The 16,772-nt window shown below is 41.2% G+C and overlaps 2 protein-coding genes across 2 annotated transcripts in view; both read left to right on the forward strand.

Annotated features, from left to right (window-relative positions):
* Positions 1 to 9,141, forward strand: part of LOC129339454 (vomeronasal type-2 receptor 26-like) — a 32,098-nt gene extending 22,957 nt beyond the window's left edge. The window contains exons 6-7 of the mRNA XM_054994034.1: positions 6,998 to 7,289; positions 8,749 to 9,141. Of these exons, the coding sequence (XP_054850009.1) occupies positions 6,998 to 7,289; positions 8,749 to 9,141 (685 nt within the window). The remainder of the gene's footprint in view (positions 1 to 6,997; positions 7,290 to 8,748) is intronic.
* Positions 9,142 to 13,012: 3,871 nt separating this feature from the next.
* Positions 13,013 to 16,370, forward strand: LOC129339455 (vomeronasal type-2 receptor 26-like). Its single transcript, XM_054994035.1, has 3 exons — positions 13,013 to 13,219; positions 14,147 to 14,273; positions 15,463 to 16,370. Exons 1-3 carry the CDS (start codon positions 13,013 to 13,015, stop codon positions 16,368 to 16,370), a joined length of 1,242 nt encoding a protein of 413 aa, XP_054850010.1.
* Positions 16,371 to 16,772: the final 402 nt, after the last annotated feature.

The following is a 16,772-nucleotide window of genomic DNA, read 5'->3' on the forward strand; positions in this document are numbered from 1 at the left end:
AGGACAAAAGTGTGTTTCCTGCAATAAGATAACCTGTTAGATTGTTTTTGCTAAAATAGTAAGTACGCATTTACGTTTGATTGGGTTTCCAAGTCCTCTGACATTGAAAGATGTAATTTTAAGTTTAGAACACATATTTTGTCTAAATTATCACACAATTAGTTGCTCTTTTATTTTTAAGAGATAATGAGCCTGAAACTATTTTGTAACTTAAAGCTATTAATAAGGTGAGATAAATTTACTTTATCCAGAAAAGGTAATTTTTATCTTTTGCAACAGACTGTTCATTGGCCCATTTAAGTTTAGCAATACTCTGCAACTGTGCTACATTGTAACAAATATCTCTAACCTCTATACTACAAAGTCTTTGATAGCTCAGGGAGGCGAGTTTACTCATGAGAAGACAGAAAAGCCACCCTGAGCCCATCTGTGGGGAGGGCGGGGTATAAATTGAATAAAATTAATGAAATAAATAAATAAAAGGTCCAGCAACACAGAAAGGGAGGGTGCACAATATTCCCTCTGTGACAAAACAAAGCAATTTTTTTGAGAGAGCTCCCTTGGACAAATCATGATTTTGTATGATGTCTCTATCAAACTACTGAATCAGTCTGAAAGGACCTGGTGACACTTTCAGCCAGTGTTGAATCAAAAAATCAGTCCTTGTCTCATGTAATGTGTTGTAGTGACTGTAACTTTTGATTCTCTGATACGGTTCTCGCCATTTAGGATGAACTATAAGAAGTGTCATCTCCTCCAAGTACGACAAACAAACACTGTAATTATAAGTTCAATGAAACTGCCATCAAGAATTTGAGAATAAATTTCACAAGTAGTTCTAAGCAGAGAGAGGTATACTTCAGTCACATGAATACAGGTGTTGCTTTTCACCCAGCCTAGTTTCATAATATCAAGGAAATGCCCCAGCTGATGTCAGAAGTAGTTTGCTCAAAGATGGACAGCTGTGGGTAGGTGGGGAGTTACATGTTATTCATTGAATGATCTCCAGTTTGAGGTTTCTGCTTCTTTTGCACTTTGTTAGGTCATTTATTTGATTATTGTGAATGTGAAGGAGAAGGGAAACTTTTTTAATATGAATGTTGATTTAGTGTCATTTACTATTTAAATTAGAATTAAGAATCAGGTGAAACAAGTACTGCTTTAAGACTTGCTTGTGAACCTCAGATTCCAGTTGAGAACTGTTGAAGCTTGAAATGCAAAATACCCAGTTCAAATCTCATCTCAGGGCCAAGCTACACATGACGAATGACACTTGAACAGCAAGTGTATTTCTCCCTGTTCACTTGCCCTCCACTCAATCCACTTGCCGTTCAAGTGTCGTCATGTGTAGCTTGGCCCTCAGTCATCAACCCAAGAAAGCCGCCAATCTCCCTTCCTTCTTATGATAGAACAAATTGACTTCTTCAATGTTATGCCCATATCCCATGCTTTCTCCATGGATCTCAGTAGATGGGGTTATCCCATTTTATACTCAGAACACTATGTGTGGTAGATACTATTTATGACTAAAATACATCCAATGTGGGCCATGGAAAAAGTTCTTAGCCATATAAACTTTTCATGAACACCTATTCTTCTGTTCAAATGCATATATAATGTTCATTGGCCCATTTGAGTTTAGCATTACAAATCTAGATTCTCTTTAGCTAGCCATGCAAAACTTCCTTCATGTATAACTTCAAAGGACTAATTACAAATAATGATGGATTAAAAGAAAATTCTCACTATTTGGCCATGCCTGATGGCACAGCTGAAGCCAATCCACTGCCACTGTCTCCTCTATCATTGTGAAAATTACTGACTTGCCTCCTGCTACCCAAAGGATTTCCAGCAGCTACCAGCAATACCACCAACAGCTGCATCTGAAAGACTGTATAAGAATTCCATGTGTGGATCAGTCCAGGGATAAGGAGGTCCCTGCTAGTCTTTTCTACCAACACTTTTCCTTTAGACAGAAATCCATAGCTGTGCATAACTCTGGACATGAGTTCTTATCATTTTCTAATTAAACCTCCACGTCTAGGATTTTAGTTTTAAAAAGTTGAAACTTAACTTTATAAATTATTTTCTCCTTACACACACACACACGCACGCACACACACACACACACACAAAACACACAAGACACAGTAATGTTATTTGCTTTGCATGGTTTCCCTTTCATACTATCACAGATTTCTCTCTCTATTTTTCCCCAGGCAAAATTTATAATATCACTTGTTCCTGAGTTATACATTAGTTTGTTTTTAGGGGTCTATTGGGCCAAAACAGGAGCCCAATGTTCATCTTCAAGTGAGAAAATGAAGACATAAAAACAATTCATTACTGAGAAACACTGGTGGTAAAGAGGTAACAATAAGGAAATGCCTTTAACTGTTGGGCTGAAAAACGGGCACAAGGATTCCCACACAGGCCAAGCTTTGCTTTGATGCAGCAACAGCTTTATCTGCTATTCAAGGAAGGCTGAAACTCAAGTATCCCAATGATGCAGTAGATGAATACGTGGTATTCTGCTTGTGGAGGGGAAGTGTTGTGGAGAAGTGTTGTCATCATGGTTGTACTGATAACAGTGCTTCTGCTTATTCTGTTGAGTCATACTGTCTGCAAAGACCATGCTGTTATTTGTACTACATCTAATGACCTCCTTCCTATTTCTCATGAATTTTATCAGCCAGGAGACTTTGAAATTGGTCAGATTGTCTCTTATATTATCTTCCTTCATGACTGTCCCTCTTTCCTGGAACATCCCAAAGAAATGTTGACTACAGACCTTGTGTAAGAAATTCATTCTTTCTTTTGCCTTCCATAATGTGTTCAGACCATAATAAGTGAAAACAACTCATTAATTAATTGAATACTAGATTAATTTTCATTATTAAAAGTAGCTTTTAGAAGACATTTGTGTTTGCCATTTTTTTCCAGTGACTTTTGTATTGTACCATTAAGTTAGGATCATTGGGGCATTCTCCTGACAAGACCCATAAAATATAATCAACCCTAAGCATTTCTTTGAGGTTTGTGAAGAAAATCCACAGGTGGGATTGCCCTCTTACACTGCAATTTAAGCAGTTACTCCTGTCTAAGCCCATTGATTTCAATGGGCTCAGACTGAAGTAACTGCTTTAGAATTGCACTGTTGTTTAGTTTTAAACACCATTCTTATTCTTTTTGCAGCTTTAAATAGACTTTATTAAAACAGAGAAAAATATACAGTAACAGCTTAAAAACAACATATATCAGAAGTTAGAAATCAAAACTTTTAAAGTTGCTAAATATTAAAACATACACAAGAATTTCTAAGCAGTTGAAGAACAATGAGTCAACTCAATTTACAATCATAGATAAAACTACAGCTAATGATAAATTTACATCATAAAAGTAGGAACTGTTCGGGGTGGGTGAAGTGGAATGTTGCCTATTTTCTTGCTATAAAATCAATTATAGGTTGCCATGTTTCGGCAAAATTGGAGATACATTGGTCTGACTCAATCTGCTTTTGTTGATCTAGAATTTTCTCCATTAAATATGTCCCATATCTTCTTGTACCAATCAGATATCAAAGGGAGTTTACTTCTCTTCCAAGCTCCCACAATGCCTAAGCAGGCTGCAGCACATAAAAACGCTATTAGGTTAAGTCTTAATTGGAGTATACCTGTATCTTGAAAGAAATTTAACATTACTTGCGGCTTAAAAGGAATTGGACATGTTGCAATAGTAAATATTTGAATTCAAATTAGACACCAGAATGATTGGACACGTTTTACAAGACCACCCAGTATGAAAATGAAAACCTCAGTCTCAACATTTTTTCAGCAGATTGATTACTGGTTGCAGTTCATACGATGGATTTTAACTGGTGTAAGATACCATCTCATTAACAATTTAACCATCTGGAGTTTAATATTGATTGATCTGGAAGTAGCCAATTTAGATTGCCAAATCTGTTGTCATTGAACTTTAGAAAGTGTAAAACCAAGGTTTCTGTGCCAAGCCTGCACATATGATGGTGGTTTATTATTGGAGGCTGTTAATAAGACTGTATAGATGCTTGAGATAATTCCTTTGTCACTTATTGGAGGTACTTTTAACAATTTTTCACTCAGTCAAGAGTTTCAACAAATGATCTTTAAACGTGGATTTGGGAATCTAATTTGGTCTCTAAAACAGACTTATCTAGAACCTTAGCATTGTTGGTTAAATCTATTAATCTTGTACAGTGAGTTTTCATCCAAAATCTGTAAGCTTGTGTCTGCAACCCTGGTTCATACCATGATTTACCTATGAAAGTAGAAAGTGGTGATATTGGGGCACAAGCTTGGCACGCTAACTATCCCATATTTGAAGTGAATTTACAAGGAAAGTGCTATCAACAATGGAGTTTGGTCTTTCCTTTGGATTATTCCAAAACATTACAGGCCAGGTTTTCAGATGTACAAAACTGTTCTATGTGTATTCAATCTAAAGTTGGAATTTGACTTAGGGTTTTTAATAGACTTGCTAGGAGCTATGCATTCTGATATAATTTTAGATCTGGGTAACCTAGTCCTCCCTGATTCTTAGGCTTAATCAGCATGTTAAACCTAATTCTAGGGTTTTTGTTGTTCCATACAAAGTCATTAAAAGATTGTTTAACTTTCTTAAGAAAAGAGTTTGGGAGATGAATTGGTAAAGTTCTAAAAAAAAAAAAGGTGGAATAAATGATTTAACCAATTTTTTTTCTTTAGTCAGGAAAACTGTAGATTGTTCCAGTGCTTAAAGAGGAACAAGGTTGAATGGTACAAGTCCAGGAAATTATGTTTAAACAAATCATTTAAATGAAGGGGGATCTTCTTGATCCTCAAATGATGCCATAAAGTAAAGACCCATTTATAATCGTAGGCCTTCTTGATTTGGAAGGTAGTCACTTGGGAAAGATGTATAGGAAATATTTCTGTTTAAGTTGGTTAACTTGAAGACCTGAAATTGCTGAGAACTGGGTAAGTTCTTTGTCAACAGCCGAAATGGTTTGTAATGGGTTAGACAAACCCCACCTTTGGGGTGGGGGAGGGTTCTCCCCACCACTGCACCTTGTTAATTTGTTTTATTATTTGTATATTGATTTTAGTTTTTGTTTTTATCGATTTTAACTGTTCACCGCCCAGAGCCCCTGGGGATGGGCAGTATATAAATTGAATAAATAAATAAATAAATAAATAAATAAATAAATAAATAAATAAATATATCATTTGCAAACAGACTGAGTTTCATATCCCTATCTTTTACGTTGATACCAAGGATAAATGCCACTTCACATATTTCAGGAATGGGCCCATGGGCAGATTCTAGAGTTGGAAGGCCCCATTTCATATTAAGTCATGGTTAAAAGGTAAAGGCAGTCCTCTGTGCAAGCACCAAGTCATTACTGATCCATGGAGGACGTCGCATCATGACGTTTTCTTGGCAGACTTTTTATGGAGTGGTTTGCCATTGCCTACCCCAGTCATTTACACTTTACCCCCAGGAAACTGGGTACTCATTTTACCAACCTCAGAAGGATAGAAGGCTGAGTCAACTTTGAGCCGGCTACTTGAACCTGGCTTCCGCTGGGATCAAACTCAGGTCATGAGCAGAGCTTGGGCTGCAGTATTGCAGCTTACCATTCTGTGCCACATGCCCCCTAGGGGTTCAATAGAAAGGGCAAAAAGCAATGGTGAGAGTGGACAGCCTTGTCTGGTACCCTGTGGCAGCAGGAAGTCTTTTGAAGATAGGTTGTTTATTTGGATTTGGGATACTGGATACAAATAGAGGGCTTGGATGGTATGCAAAAAAGTTCCCCAAATGCCATATGACTCAGGAGTGAGATTAGGTATTTAAGCTCTAATTGTCAAAGGACTTTTCTGTATCAATTGATAAGGGATTCAATTTTATTTTTCCTGTTATAATTTATGATATCAAGTGATTTATGGATGATATCTGTAATATTTCATTTTGGCATATTTCATTTTGGCATGAACCCTGGCCGTTTTCACATGGCTACGTGCCCGAAAGATTGCATGAAACTCACAGCATAAAAGCATCTTCCTAGCGCGATTTCCCAGCACGATCCCATTTAATGGCCCTTTTTCTGACATCATCAGGCCAGTAAAAGGGATCATGCTGGGAGATTGTGCTAGGAAGACACTTCATGCCATGAGTTTGTGCGATCTACCGGGGCACGTGTGAAAATGGCCTCGATTTGGTTTTGGTGAACATAATGTGTGATGATGAATCGATTGGTTGTTAGAATCTTTGGGAAAATCACTAAAATTACTCATCATTTGTAAGGGAGGACCTTTGGTTGCATCACTCCAGCTACATTCGTTGAAGGAGGTTATGAATTCCTTTGGGAATATTTGATAGCAAGAACACTGTTCCAAGAAATTAATTTCCAATAGGATTGGCAATAGTCATCAATAAAAGCATATTAATCACCATTCTTATTCTTGAAACATTTACATTTCCTCTTTTCTTTTGTTTCCAACTCTGTCTTCTTTTAACTAGGGATTTTTTTTAACAACTGGAACTGATGTCAGTGGCAAATAGTCCACAAATGCTGCAAGAAAGCAGTGTAATTCTGCAAATAGACGTGTGAATTACTTTTGATGCATATGATCAGTTCAGTGAACAATTGGCTCCCTGTCTGAATCCTGGTAAAATAGAATCATGATCATTTTTTTACCCAGCTAAAGCAGGGACAATTATAGAGGTGGCTTTATCCTATGGAGAAAAATAACCTACAATTAAAAATAACTGATTTTTCATAGGAAAAAATGCAGAAGAAAATTATAGTAGATGGCAGTTTCTGCAAGGACAACTAAATGACAATTCAGATAAAGTTTTGCAAAAAATGAACAACCCTATCCCCTCAAACAAAACAAAAGAAACCCCACAAAGAGTGAGGAAGGTATCATATTAATGTTCTGATTCTTTAACGAACAGTTGCTCATTTTCATTGCAGTTCATTTCCAAAGATCTACCAATTCCTCCTGGCGTTGGTCTTTGCAGTTAGAGAGATCAACGGAAATCCTGGTATCTTACCAAATGCTTCTTTGGGTTTCCATATCTTGAACAGCTACTACCTTAAAAAGATTATTTATAAAAATACCTTGAACCTGCTTGCCACACAACAGAGGTTTCTTCCTAATTTCAACTGTGATGCCAAAAATCACCTTATGACCGTTATTGGAGGATTTGTCTCTGAAACATCAGTTGATATCGCCACTATTTTAGGCATCTACAAAGTTCCCCAGGTAAGCTATGGTGATTTCACACTTCAGGCACATAATTGAACACTTGCAATTATTTGTCCTTCTAATACCAGTGTATTTTCCTTCAGTTCACTTTTCCATTATTTTCTTTATTGCAGGGATTAAAATAGTGTTATTCTCTGCCTTCTGATTCAGAGGCTGTCTAAATGAAGTAGTTCAGCATATGGAAATTATGTTTCACCATTCCAGAGGCACATAGATTGAGCTTGTAGTGACTGTAACAATCAGACAGGGTTTTACAGACACTGAAGTCTTTCTTACTTAGTATTATTATAAATGTTTTGTCTGTAGTTCATTTAAATAGCCTGTAGGTACCAAACCATGACTAAATCATCTTGACCTTGGCATGTGTTATAAAACAAATATTCCATTTTACCAAACATCCTTTGGGTTTCGGCAACTTCAATAGTTCAATAAATGTGGTCAAGTAGCACCTTACTTATGTGACCACTTTGGGTTTTCAAGGCAAGAGATGAACAGAGGTGGACTGCCATTGCTTGCTTCTGGAAAGTGACCCTGAACTTCTTTGGTGGTTTCTCATCGAAGTACTGACCAGGGCCATACCTGTTTTGCTTCTATGATCAGACAAGATCGGGGTATCCTGGACCATCCAGGTCAGGGTATTTGTTACCACATTGCATATAAGTCCATTCCAAGTTTGCTTTCCTTGAATAACAGATGTCCACTTTAGGTGTGATTGCCGAAGAAATCTCTTAGCTGTCACAAAAGGCCTTGTCTCTTTAATCCCTGTAAGCATGGCTTCTAGAAGATCAAATGCTAGTTTGATGTAGTGGTTAAGAGTGGGGGGACTCTAATCTGGAGAACTGGGTTTGATTCCCCACTCCTCCACCTGAAGCCAGCTGGGTGACCTTGGGTCAGTCACAGTTTCTAGGTGCTCTCTTTCAACCCCACGCACCTCCCAGGGTGATTGTTGTGGGGATAATAATGGCATAATCTGTAAACTGCTCTGAGTGGGTGTTACATTGTCCTAAAGGGTGGTATACTATCATTATCATTATCATTCAAATTACACGCAACACAATCCTACTATATAATTCAGTTAGCGTCTATCCGACGACTCACATAGATGCTGGTGCGCATGCCCGGGCGCACCACCATAAAAGGGCGCCGGGGAAGGCCGCGGGCGAGCTAGCCCACTTGGAGGGAGAGGGCGGCGCGGGAAGGGTGGCGTGCTCAAGGGCCGGAGGAGCTGCGGCGACGGCCACATGCCCACCCAGTTGGAGCCCCGCCGCGCCGCCCTTGGCGGGGTCTGGGCAGGCAAGACACCCGGCGCCCTCAGAGCCCCGCCGCGCCGCCATCGCCAGGGGTCAGGTGGAGGCAAAACGCCTCTCGCCCTCCCGAGCCGCGCAGCGTAGCGCTACTCTTGCCGGGGGCAGGGCGGAGGCAAAACGCCCCTCGCCCTCCGAACCACTCTTGGCAGGGCCTGAGCAGGCAAGACGCCCGGCGCCCTCGGAGCCCCGTCGAGCCGCGCAGCGCAGCGCAACTCTTGCCGGGGGCCGGGCGGACGCAAAACGCCCCTCGCCCTCCGAGCCGTGCAGCGCCTCCCTCGGCTGAGCCCGAGCAGGCGAAGCGCCTGTCCCCCTCGGAGCCGCGCAGCGCAGCGCTGCTCTTGCCGGGGGCTGGGCGGAGGCAAAACGCCCCTCGCCCTGCGAGCCGCTCTCGGTGGGGCCTGAGCAGGCAAGACGCTCGGCGCCCTCGGAGCCCCACCGAGCCGCACAGCGTAGCGCTACTCTTGCCGGGGGCCGGGCGAAGGCGTAACGCCCCTGACCTCCTAGCCCTGCCGCGCCGCAGTCAGCGGGCCCCGGACGAGTGAAACGCCCCGGCAATAGCAGCGCGGGGCGGCGCGGCTCCGAGGGCGACGGGCGCTGCGCCTGCCCGGGCCCGGTTGAGAGCGGCGCGGAGGGCGAGGGGCGTTTCGCTTCCCCGGGCCCTGCTGAGCCGCGCCGCGGTGCACTCAGCAGGGACACGGCGATGGGGCGGGAGCAATGCTCCCTTCAACCTGCAACGCCCACTAGAGCCGAGCATGCGGAGGGGAGAGCGAACCCGCTCTGCCCTCCCTCCCTGGCGCCACACCCCGCCTTCCAGGCCCCCACCCCACCCCGCCTGCCTTGCCATCCTCCTTTCTGTCCCCCTTCCCTTCTTATCTGCCATCCCACCTCACACCCCGCCTGCCCTTCAACCCTCTCCTGCCCTTCCTATCTGCCATCCCACCTCACACCCCTCCTGCCCTTCCACCCTCTCCAAACCACCCCTTCCCTTCCTATCTGCCATCCCACCTCACACCCCACCTGCCTTTCCACCCTCTCCAAACCACTCCTTCCCTTCCTATCTGCCATCCCACCTCACACCCAGCCTGCCTTTCCACCCTCTCCAAACCACCCCTTCCCTTCCTATCTGCCATCCACCCTCTCTAAACAACTCCTGCCCATCCTACCTGCCATTCCACCTCACACCCCGCCTGCCTTTCCACCCAAACCAACCCTGCCCTTTCTATCTGCCATCCCACCTCACACCCCTCCTGCCCTTCCACCCTCTCCAAACCACCCCTGCCCTTCCTATCTGCCATCCCACCTCACACCCCTCCTGCCCTTCCACCCTCCCCAAACCACCCCTGCCCTTGCTACCTGCCATCCCACCCCATACCCCTCCTGCCAGCCCTTCTTAACCACCTCCCCTGCCAGCCCTCCCTAGCTTTCTAGAGCCTGTTGTATTTATTTGCACAACAGGCTCTGTTTCTAGTCAATAATAAGTAAAAATCACATGTTATCATTGATTGGCCTTGCTGAGCCAATACAAGTTTCCGCCAGAGACCTAAGTACCAGTCAGGTATTGGTGCAATATGTACACTGTTCCAAGTACTGTCGTCTTTTGCAATTCTGTAGGTGTTATGTCAGAAAGCTGCAGTTTTTTCATATAATTTGCACATTTTTTTTTAATAGTTCCCAGTGCCCCAATGACAATGGGGACTACTGTTGCATTCTTCTTCCATAGTTAGGTGGTTTCTGTTGCCTGATCTCAATATTTAATCATTTTTTCTTGTTCCTTTTCTTTGACTCTGCCATCCCCTGGATTTGCAATGCCTATTATCCAGATATTTCGATCTTCCACAACTGTTATGTCTGGTGTATTGTGTTCAAGGTATCGATCAGTTTGTATTCTAAAATCTCACAAGATCTTGATGTGACCATTTTCTATTATTATTATTATTATTATTATTGTCATTGTCATCATTGTTATTGTTATTGTTAGCATTAGCATTCAAATGATCTGAAACAATCAACAATAAGCAGAGGTCACATATTGTTATTGATTGGTCTTGCTAAGCTGATACAAGTTTCCACCGGAAACCTAAGTATTAACCAGATATTGGTGTAATATGTACACTGTAGTACATAATATGCAAACTGTCTTTTGCAGTTCTGTAGGTGTTATGTCAGAAAGCTGCAGTTTTTCTATATAAATTGCAAAGTTTTTCAAGCAATGGGGACTACTATTACTATTACTACTACTACTACTACTACTACTATCCTGGATGAGGGAATTAGCCAATTAGTTTGGAAATTTTGAAGTTGAAAATTAACTGGTTTTTCACATAAGAATTCCTTTACATTTTCTACAGTTTGCCTTAGGATCAATGTCCCCAGTGCAGGGTGGACATATGCTATTCCCCTCCTTGTACCAGATGGTCCCAAATGAAGCCTTTCAGTATATTGGAATTGTACGTTTACTTCACCATTTCAGATGGATGTGGATTGGACTCGTGGCTGTGGAGGATGAAAGCGGGGACCAGTTTTTGCAGACTGTGGTGCCTTTGCTAATACAGAATAAGATCTGTTATTCCTTCATACTACGAACACCCAAAAGGACGTTTATGGAGGAATATATAGATCTGCTCTTCAGATTTCAGGAGCAATACCCATTTCTAATAGAGAGCAAAGCTAATTCATACCTTTTCTATGGACGACCTTCAACCCTACACATTCTCAAGTTGTTACTCTCTGCCGCAGAGAAGCTTTCAGCACAACTGCCTGGAAAAGTTTGGATTTTTATGTCCCAATGGAATTTTGAGTCAATGTCCATTCAAACAGATTGGTCTACAGAAACCTTCCATGGTGCCATATCCTTTGCAGTTCATTCTAATCAGCCACCAGGATTCCAAAAATTCCTTAAGTTCGTAAGACCTTCCTGGGCTAGAGGAGACGGTTTTATTCAGGACTTCTGGGAACAGGCATTCAAATGTTCATTGAAACTATCTTATGAGCAAGAGAGAAATAAGGAACTCTGCACTGGGGAGGAGAAACTGGAGAGTCTTCCTGGCATTTTGTTTGAAATGAGCATGACTGGCCATAGCTATAATGTCTACAATGCTGTCTATGCTGTTGCACATGCATTGCACAATATCCATATTGCCACATCCAAACACAGAAGATTGTTAGAAGGAAGAATACAGGAGATTTACAGCATACAGCCATGGCAGGTGGTGTTAGCTTTATGATGCAAATCTTTTTTTAACAAAGCAGGTTAATTCATCACTCTTAGCTGGATGAAACTTGGTCAAGTAAGGGTACAAATATGTAACTACATTGAACATTCTATCCTAACAGATAATGAAAACATTAAGGTCCTGGATGAAGATCCTCTTTTATATGCCACACTGAAAATAAATAAACCGTACTTGAGATTCAGTCAGCTTTTCCACTACTGTGGTATTAGGTGTTTAAAACTGGGATTTAACATAGTCTCAGTATACTATAAATCAGTTTTAATTTTTAAAAATTGTTTATGTTTTTATACTGTTGGTGCCCAACTCGGGTCCTGAGGCACTTTCAATAAAAGAAAAAAAGTACATTTTCATGCAGCACTGAAGTCTGGAATGAAATGCATGAAACTTTAAGATAGTTCAGCAACAATATTCAAGCCTGAAATGGATTTAATTTCTATTATGACTAAACTTCTGTCTACAAAGCAGGCAGATAGTTAGATCTGGCACCTCGTAAAAGAGGTCCATGGGTGGGGTTGCCAGGTTTCTCAGCAGTAAAATCTTGAGATGAGGGCCTGTTGAGGGGTTTGCTGGTGGGGCTTACCTTACATGTGCAAGGCACGAGAATTCCAGAGAGTGTGGTAACATGCTCCAGAGTTTCCAGACACATACCCATGCGCCTCCCCCCACCCCCCCATCAAGTGAGAGATGGCAGGAGGTGGAGGTTTGGAAGAGATGATCCTCTGTCTCCATTAAGGGGCTAGTAACTGTATCCATGGGGCAGGAAGTGAAATCTTTTTAATCAGGCAATTCCAGTGTAGTTCACATGCAGAGAGAACACAGGTGCATCTTTCCACTAATGATATGTTACAAGTACTGAAAGTCCAAGTCAGATATAGAGTAAAATCCGTTTTGAGATCTCTCCATTCCCAATCACATATCAGTGCAGGGCTTGGATAGATGTCAATTCCTTGAAACACCCCTTGGAGAATGGCCATGATGGGCTGGCTTGCTTACAGCTGCAGTGGAGCTAGGAGTACTGATCAAAGATGATGAATGACAGAGATGATTTCTTGTTTAAATTTTTGTAATGATTTTATAATGAGATTTTATAATGATTTTATAATGAGCGATGAACTAAGACATTCTACACCTTTCCTTTCTTGTTTATTGTCGCACACAGCTGCATCACTTCCTAAGGGCCATGTCTTTCAACAACAGTGCTGGAGACATCATACGTTTTAATGAAAATGGAGAACTAGTGGAAGGTTTTGAAGTTATAAACTGGGTAACTTTCCCAAATGGCTCTTTGAGTAGAGTAAAAGTGGGAGGATTGGATCCTCAGGCCCCTCAAGGCCAAGAGTTAACCCTTAGTGATGATCAAATTGTGTGGCACAGACATTTCAAGCAGGTGAGACACAGCTGCAGGCATGAAAGTTCCATTCGAGTCAGTTCATAGTTTTACCTTGTCTTTGTGTGCTGAATTGTATTTATTGGTCCTGAATTTTTACAACTACAGTTTTTTCCTTTGTAAGAAACCAGGAATGTAGACTTGATCTTAGACTTCTGGCCTCACTTGCACAGTCCTTGGACAACCCTGGTGGTCACAATAAACTTCTAAACATCTGAGGGCCAAACTACAAGTGACAAATGACACCGGTTGGACACTTGTCAGCTTGATAGGAAATGTAGGCAGCTTGGCAGAATTTTGGACAAGTGACAGTTGAAAAGTCCATTGGACAGCAGTTGGAGAGCCAAGCTGAAAGACCAGGATGCCTACATTTCCCATCAAAACTTGAGAGAAGCTGACGTGTCCAACCTGTGTCCGTCACTTGTAGCTTGGCCCTGAGTTAATCCAGAGTTAAATCTCCAGTAATTTCACTTTCTGTTTTAGATACATGAATCCATCTGCTTAAGACTTTTTAACCCTTTGAATCCACTTTTCATTTCCATTGTGTTGAGTACTTATTCCTATTTGTTTACTAAATATTATATCCCATTCTTCCCTGTGGCTTAAGGCAGTTTACAAATCTTACTTTTTAAAAAAAAAATCACCCCTCCCCTGATTCCTGCTGTTATGTTCCATTGAAAATCATGGCAAAAAATAGCTTGGCATAATTTTGGAGGGGGGGAATCAGGCAAAGAGAAACATTTTTACGCTCGCTGCCTAAACAATCTCCAATAATTTATTTTTCATTTTATTGGGGGGTTGGCAGTAAGAGAAAGTAAGAATGAAGTGCTCTGTACAGGAACATCTGAAGCATTTTGTCTTCAAAGACCATTTTCATTCTTATTACATGTCTTTTTCATATTCATTATTCTTCATATTCATCAACAGGTGCTGCCTATTTCTGTGTGCAATGACCAATGCCATCCTGGATATAGTAAGAAAAAGAAGGAGGGAGAGAAATTTTGTTGCTATGACTGTGTTCCATGTCCAGAAGGAATGATCTCTAAGCAGAAAGGTAGGAGACAAGAAAAAGAGATATCAAGTATATGCTGTAGCAGACCATGGGTGTTTCCACACAACTTACCTTCATCCAGAATGCTGCGGAACATCGTGAAAAAACCGCGGAAGATAGTGTCTTCTGGCACGAGTTTTGCACTATGTCACATAAAACTCGCATTAGAAAACGCTGTCTTCTGTGGTTTTTTCTCAACATTCCGCAGCGTTCTGGATGAAGGTAAGTAGTGTGGAAATGGCCCATATTTTTCAACAGAATGATAAAACAGGTGCATACGACATGATATAGGAGTATAAGGATAAAAGCTGCCACTGGTTGGTTCTTCCCCTTGGTTAATGAAATTCCCAAGAAGATTTTTCTAAAGCAGCACTGAGCCATTTTGGTTTAGTGGCTAAGAGCGCGGGACTCTAATCTGGAGAGCCGGGTTTGATTCCCCACTCCACCATTTGAAGCCAGCTGGGCAACCTTGGGCTAGTCACAGTTCTCTGGAGCTCTCTCAGTCCCACCCACCACACAGGGTGTTTTGTTGTGGGGATAATAATAGCGTACTTTGTACACTGCTCTGAGTGGGCATTAAGTTGTCCTGAAGGGCGGTATATAAATCGAATGTGGTGGTGGTGATGATGATGATATGGGAACATGAGTTTGTGACAAAATACATTTTCAGTGCTCTTATTTTACTGATTCAGTCAGACTGAAGAAACGTCAGTCAGTGAACCCACTGGAGTTACTAAATGTTTTCCTGAAAGTTGAATTTGCATTTTATGTCAAGCAGTTTTGTACCTGCAGATTTTGGCATTCAGCCTGTAAACTTGTATATGAAAGTGCATGGTAGCTTCTGCTCTTAAGTAGCTGATGGATCGAACATTTGGCAGGAAAGTGGAAGTCATGTAGCACAAATTCAAATCATTAAAATTCTACTTCAGGTCATTAAAATCTGACTTTTTCAGCATAGATGAGACACAGCATGTTCTCTCTAGATGGATTAAATGAAATTTGAATTAGCAATTTTCTGACTAACTACAGCTATTCTTAGATACCACTAGCTCAATTCAATACAAAAACTCATTTCAAATTCCAGGAACACTAATAGAGAAGTTCTCTTTGACAGTTCCAACCAATGGGATGCATTTACTCTTAGTCAAAATTGTGAAATATTTAAATAGATATTTTTTTATTCTTTTTCAAGACATGGATTCTTGTGTCAAATGTCCAGAAGATCTCTACTCCAACAACTATCAAGATCAGTGTATTCCTAAGGATGTAAACTTTCTGTCCTATAAAGAACCATTAGGGATCATCTTAGCTGTGTCAGCTATCTGTTTCTCCATGATAACAGCTTTGGTGCTTGGAATCTTCATAAAGCACCAGCAGACACCCATTGTAAAAGCCAACAACCGGATCCTGACCTACATTCTCCTGGTCACCCTCCTGCTTTGCTTCCTCTGCTCCTTGCTCTTCATTGGACAGCCTAGAAAAGTGACTTGCCTTCTACGACAAACTAGTTTTGGAATCATCTTCTCTGTGGCCCTTTCCAGTGTGTTGGCCAAAACTATCACTGTGGTCCTGGCCTTCATGGCTACTCAACCAGGATCTAGAATGAGGAAATGGGTGGGGAAAAGAGTGACCAATTTTATTGTTTTTTCTTGTTCCTTTGTTCAATCAAGTATTTGTGCTCTTTGGTTAAGTACTTCCCCTCCTTTCCCAGATACAGACATGCACTCAGTAAATGGGCAGATTATACTGGAATGTAACGAGGGCTCAGTTGCCATGTTTTACTGTGTCCTGGGGTATAAGGGCTTTCTGGCCATTGTCAGCTTCACTGTTGCTTTTCTTGCCAGGAAGTTACCTGACAGTTTCAATGAAGCCAAGTTTATCACCTTCAGCATGTTGGTCTTTTGCAGTGTTTGGTTGTCATTTGTGCCATCTTATCTGAGCATAAAAGGGAAATCCATGGTGGTTGTGGAGGTATTCTCCATCTTAGCTTCCACTTCTGGCTTACTGGGATGCATATTTTTCCCTAAATGCTATATCATTATTTTGAGGCCAGAGATGAACAACAGGGAACAATTAATAAAGAGAAAGTATTGCAATTAAGCTTTTTGTTGTATACCACTCTTTTAATACATTATCATTTTCATCTTGGAAATGTTAATAGAGTGCGCTTACAAGACCCTCCCCCATTTGTTTCCCCCATTCTCACAAACATTTCCAGGATTTAGGTATCCTTGGGACAATTAGACCTTCAGTAAGAATCTCTAGTGTGAAAGGTTTTATTTGTATCATGTGACATTTTAATTTCACTTGGAGATTCAAGGAATGACTTAAAGAAACATTTTTTCTTGATTTTACAGTGGCCAGGAAGTATGATCATTTTTGATATTGTCATCAATCTCTTGGGAAGGATTTGTTCAATATACATTTTGTCTAGAAATCTGTTAATTTGTATAATATATGAACGTGCAAAATATTTATCATTTGTTGTATATATTCCCCTTT

This window comes from Eublepharis macularius, chromosome 12 (genome assembly GCF_028583425.1).
Source record: "Eublepharis macularius isolate TG4126 chromosome 12, MPM_Emac_v1.0, whole genome shotgun sequence".
Lineage (NCBI taxonomy): Eukaryota > Metazoa > Chordata > Lepidosauria > Squamata > Eublepharidae > Eublepharis > Eublepharis macularius.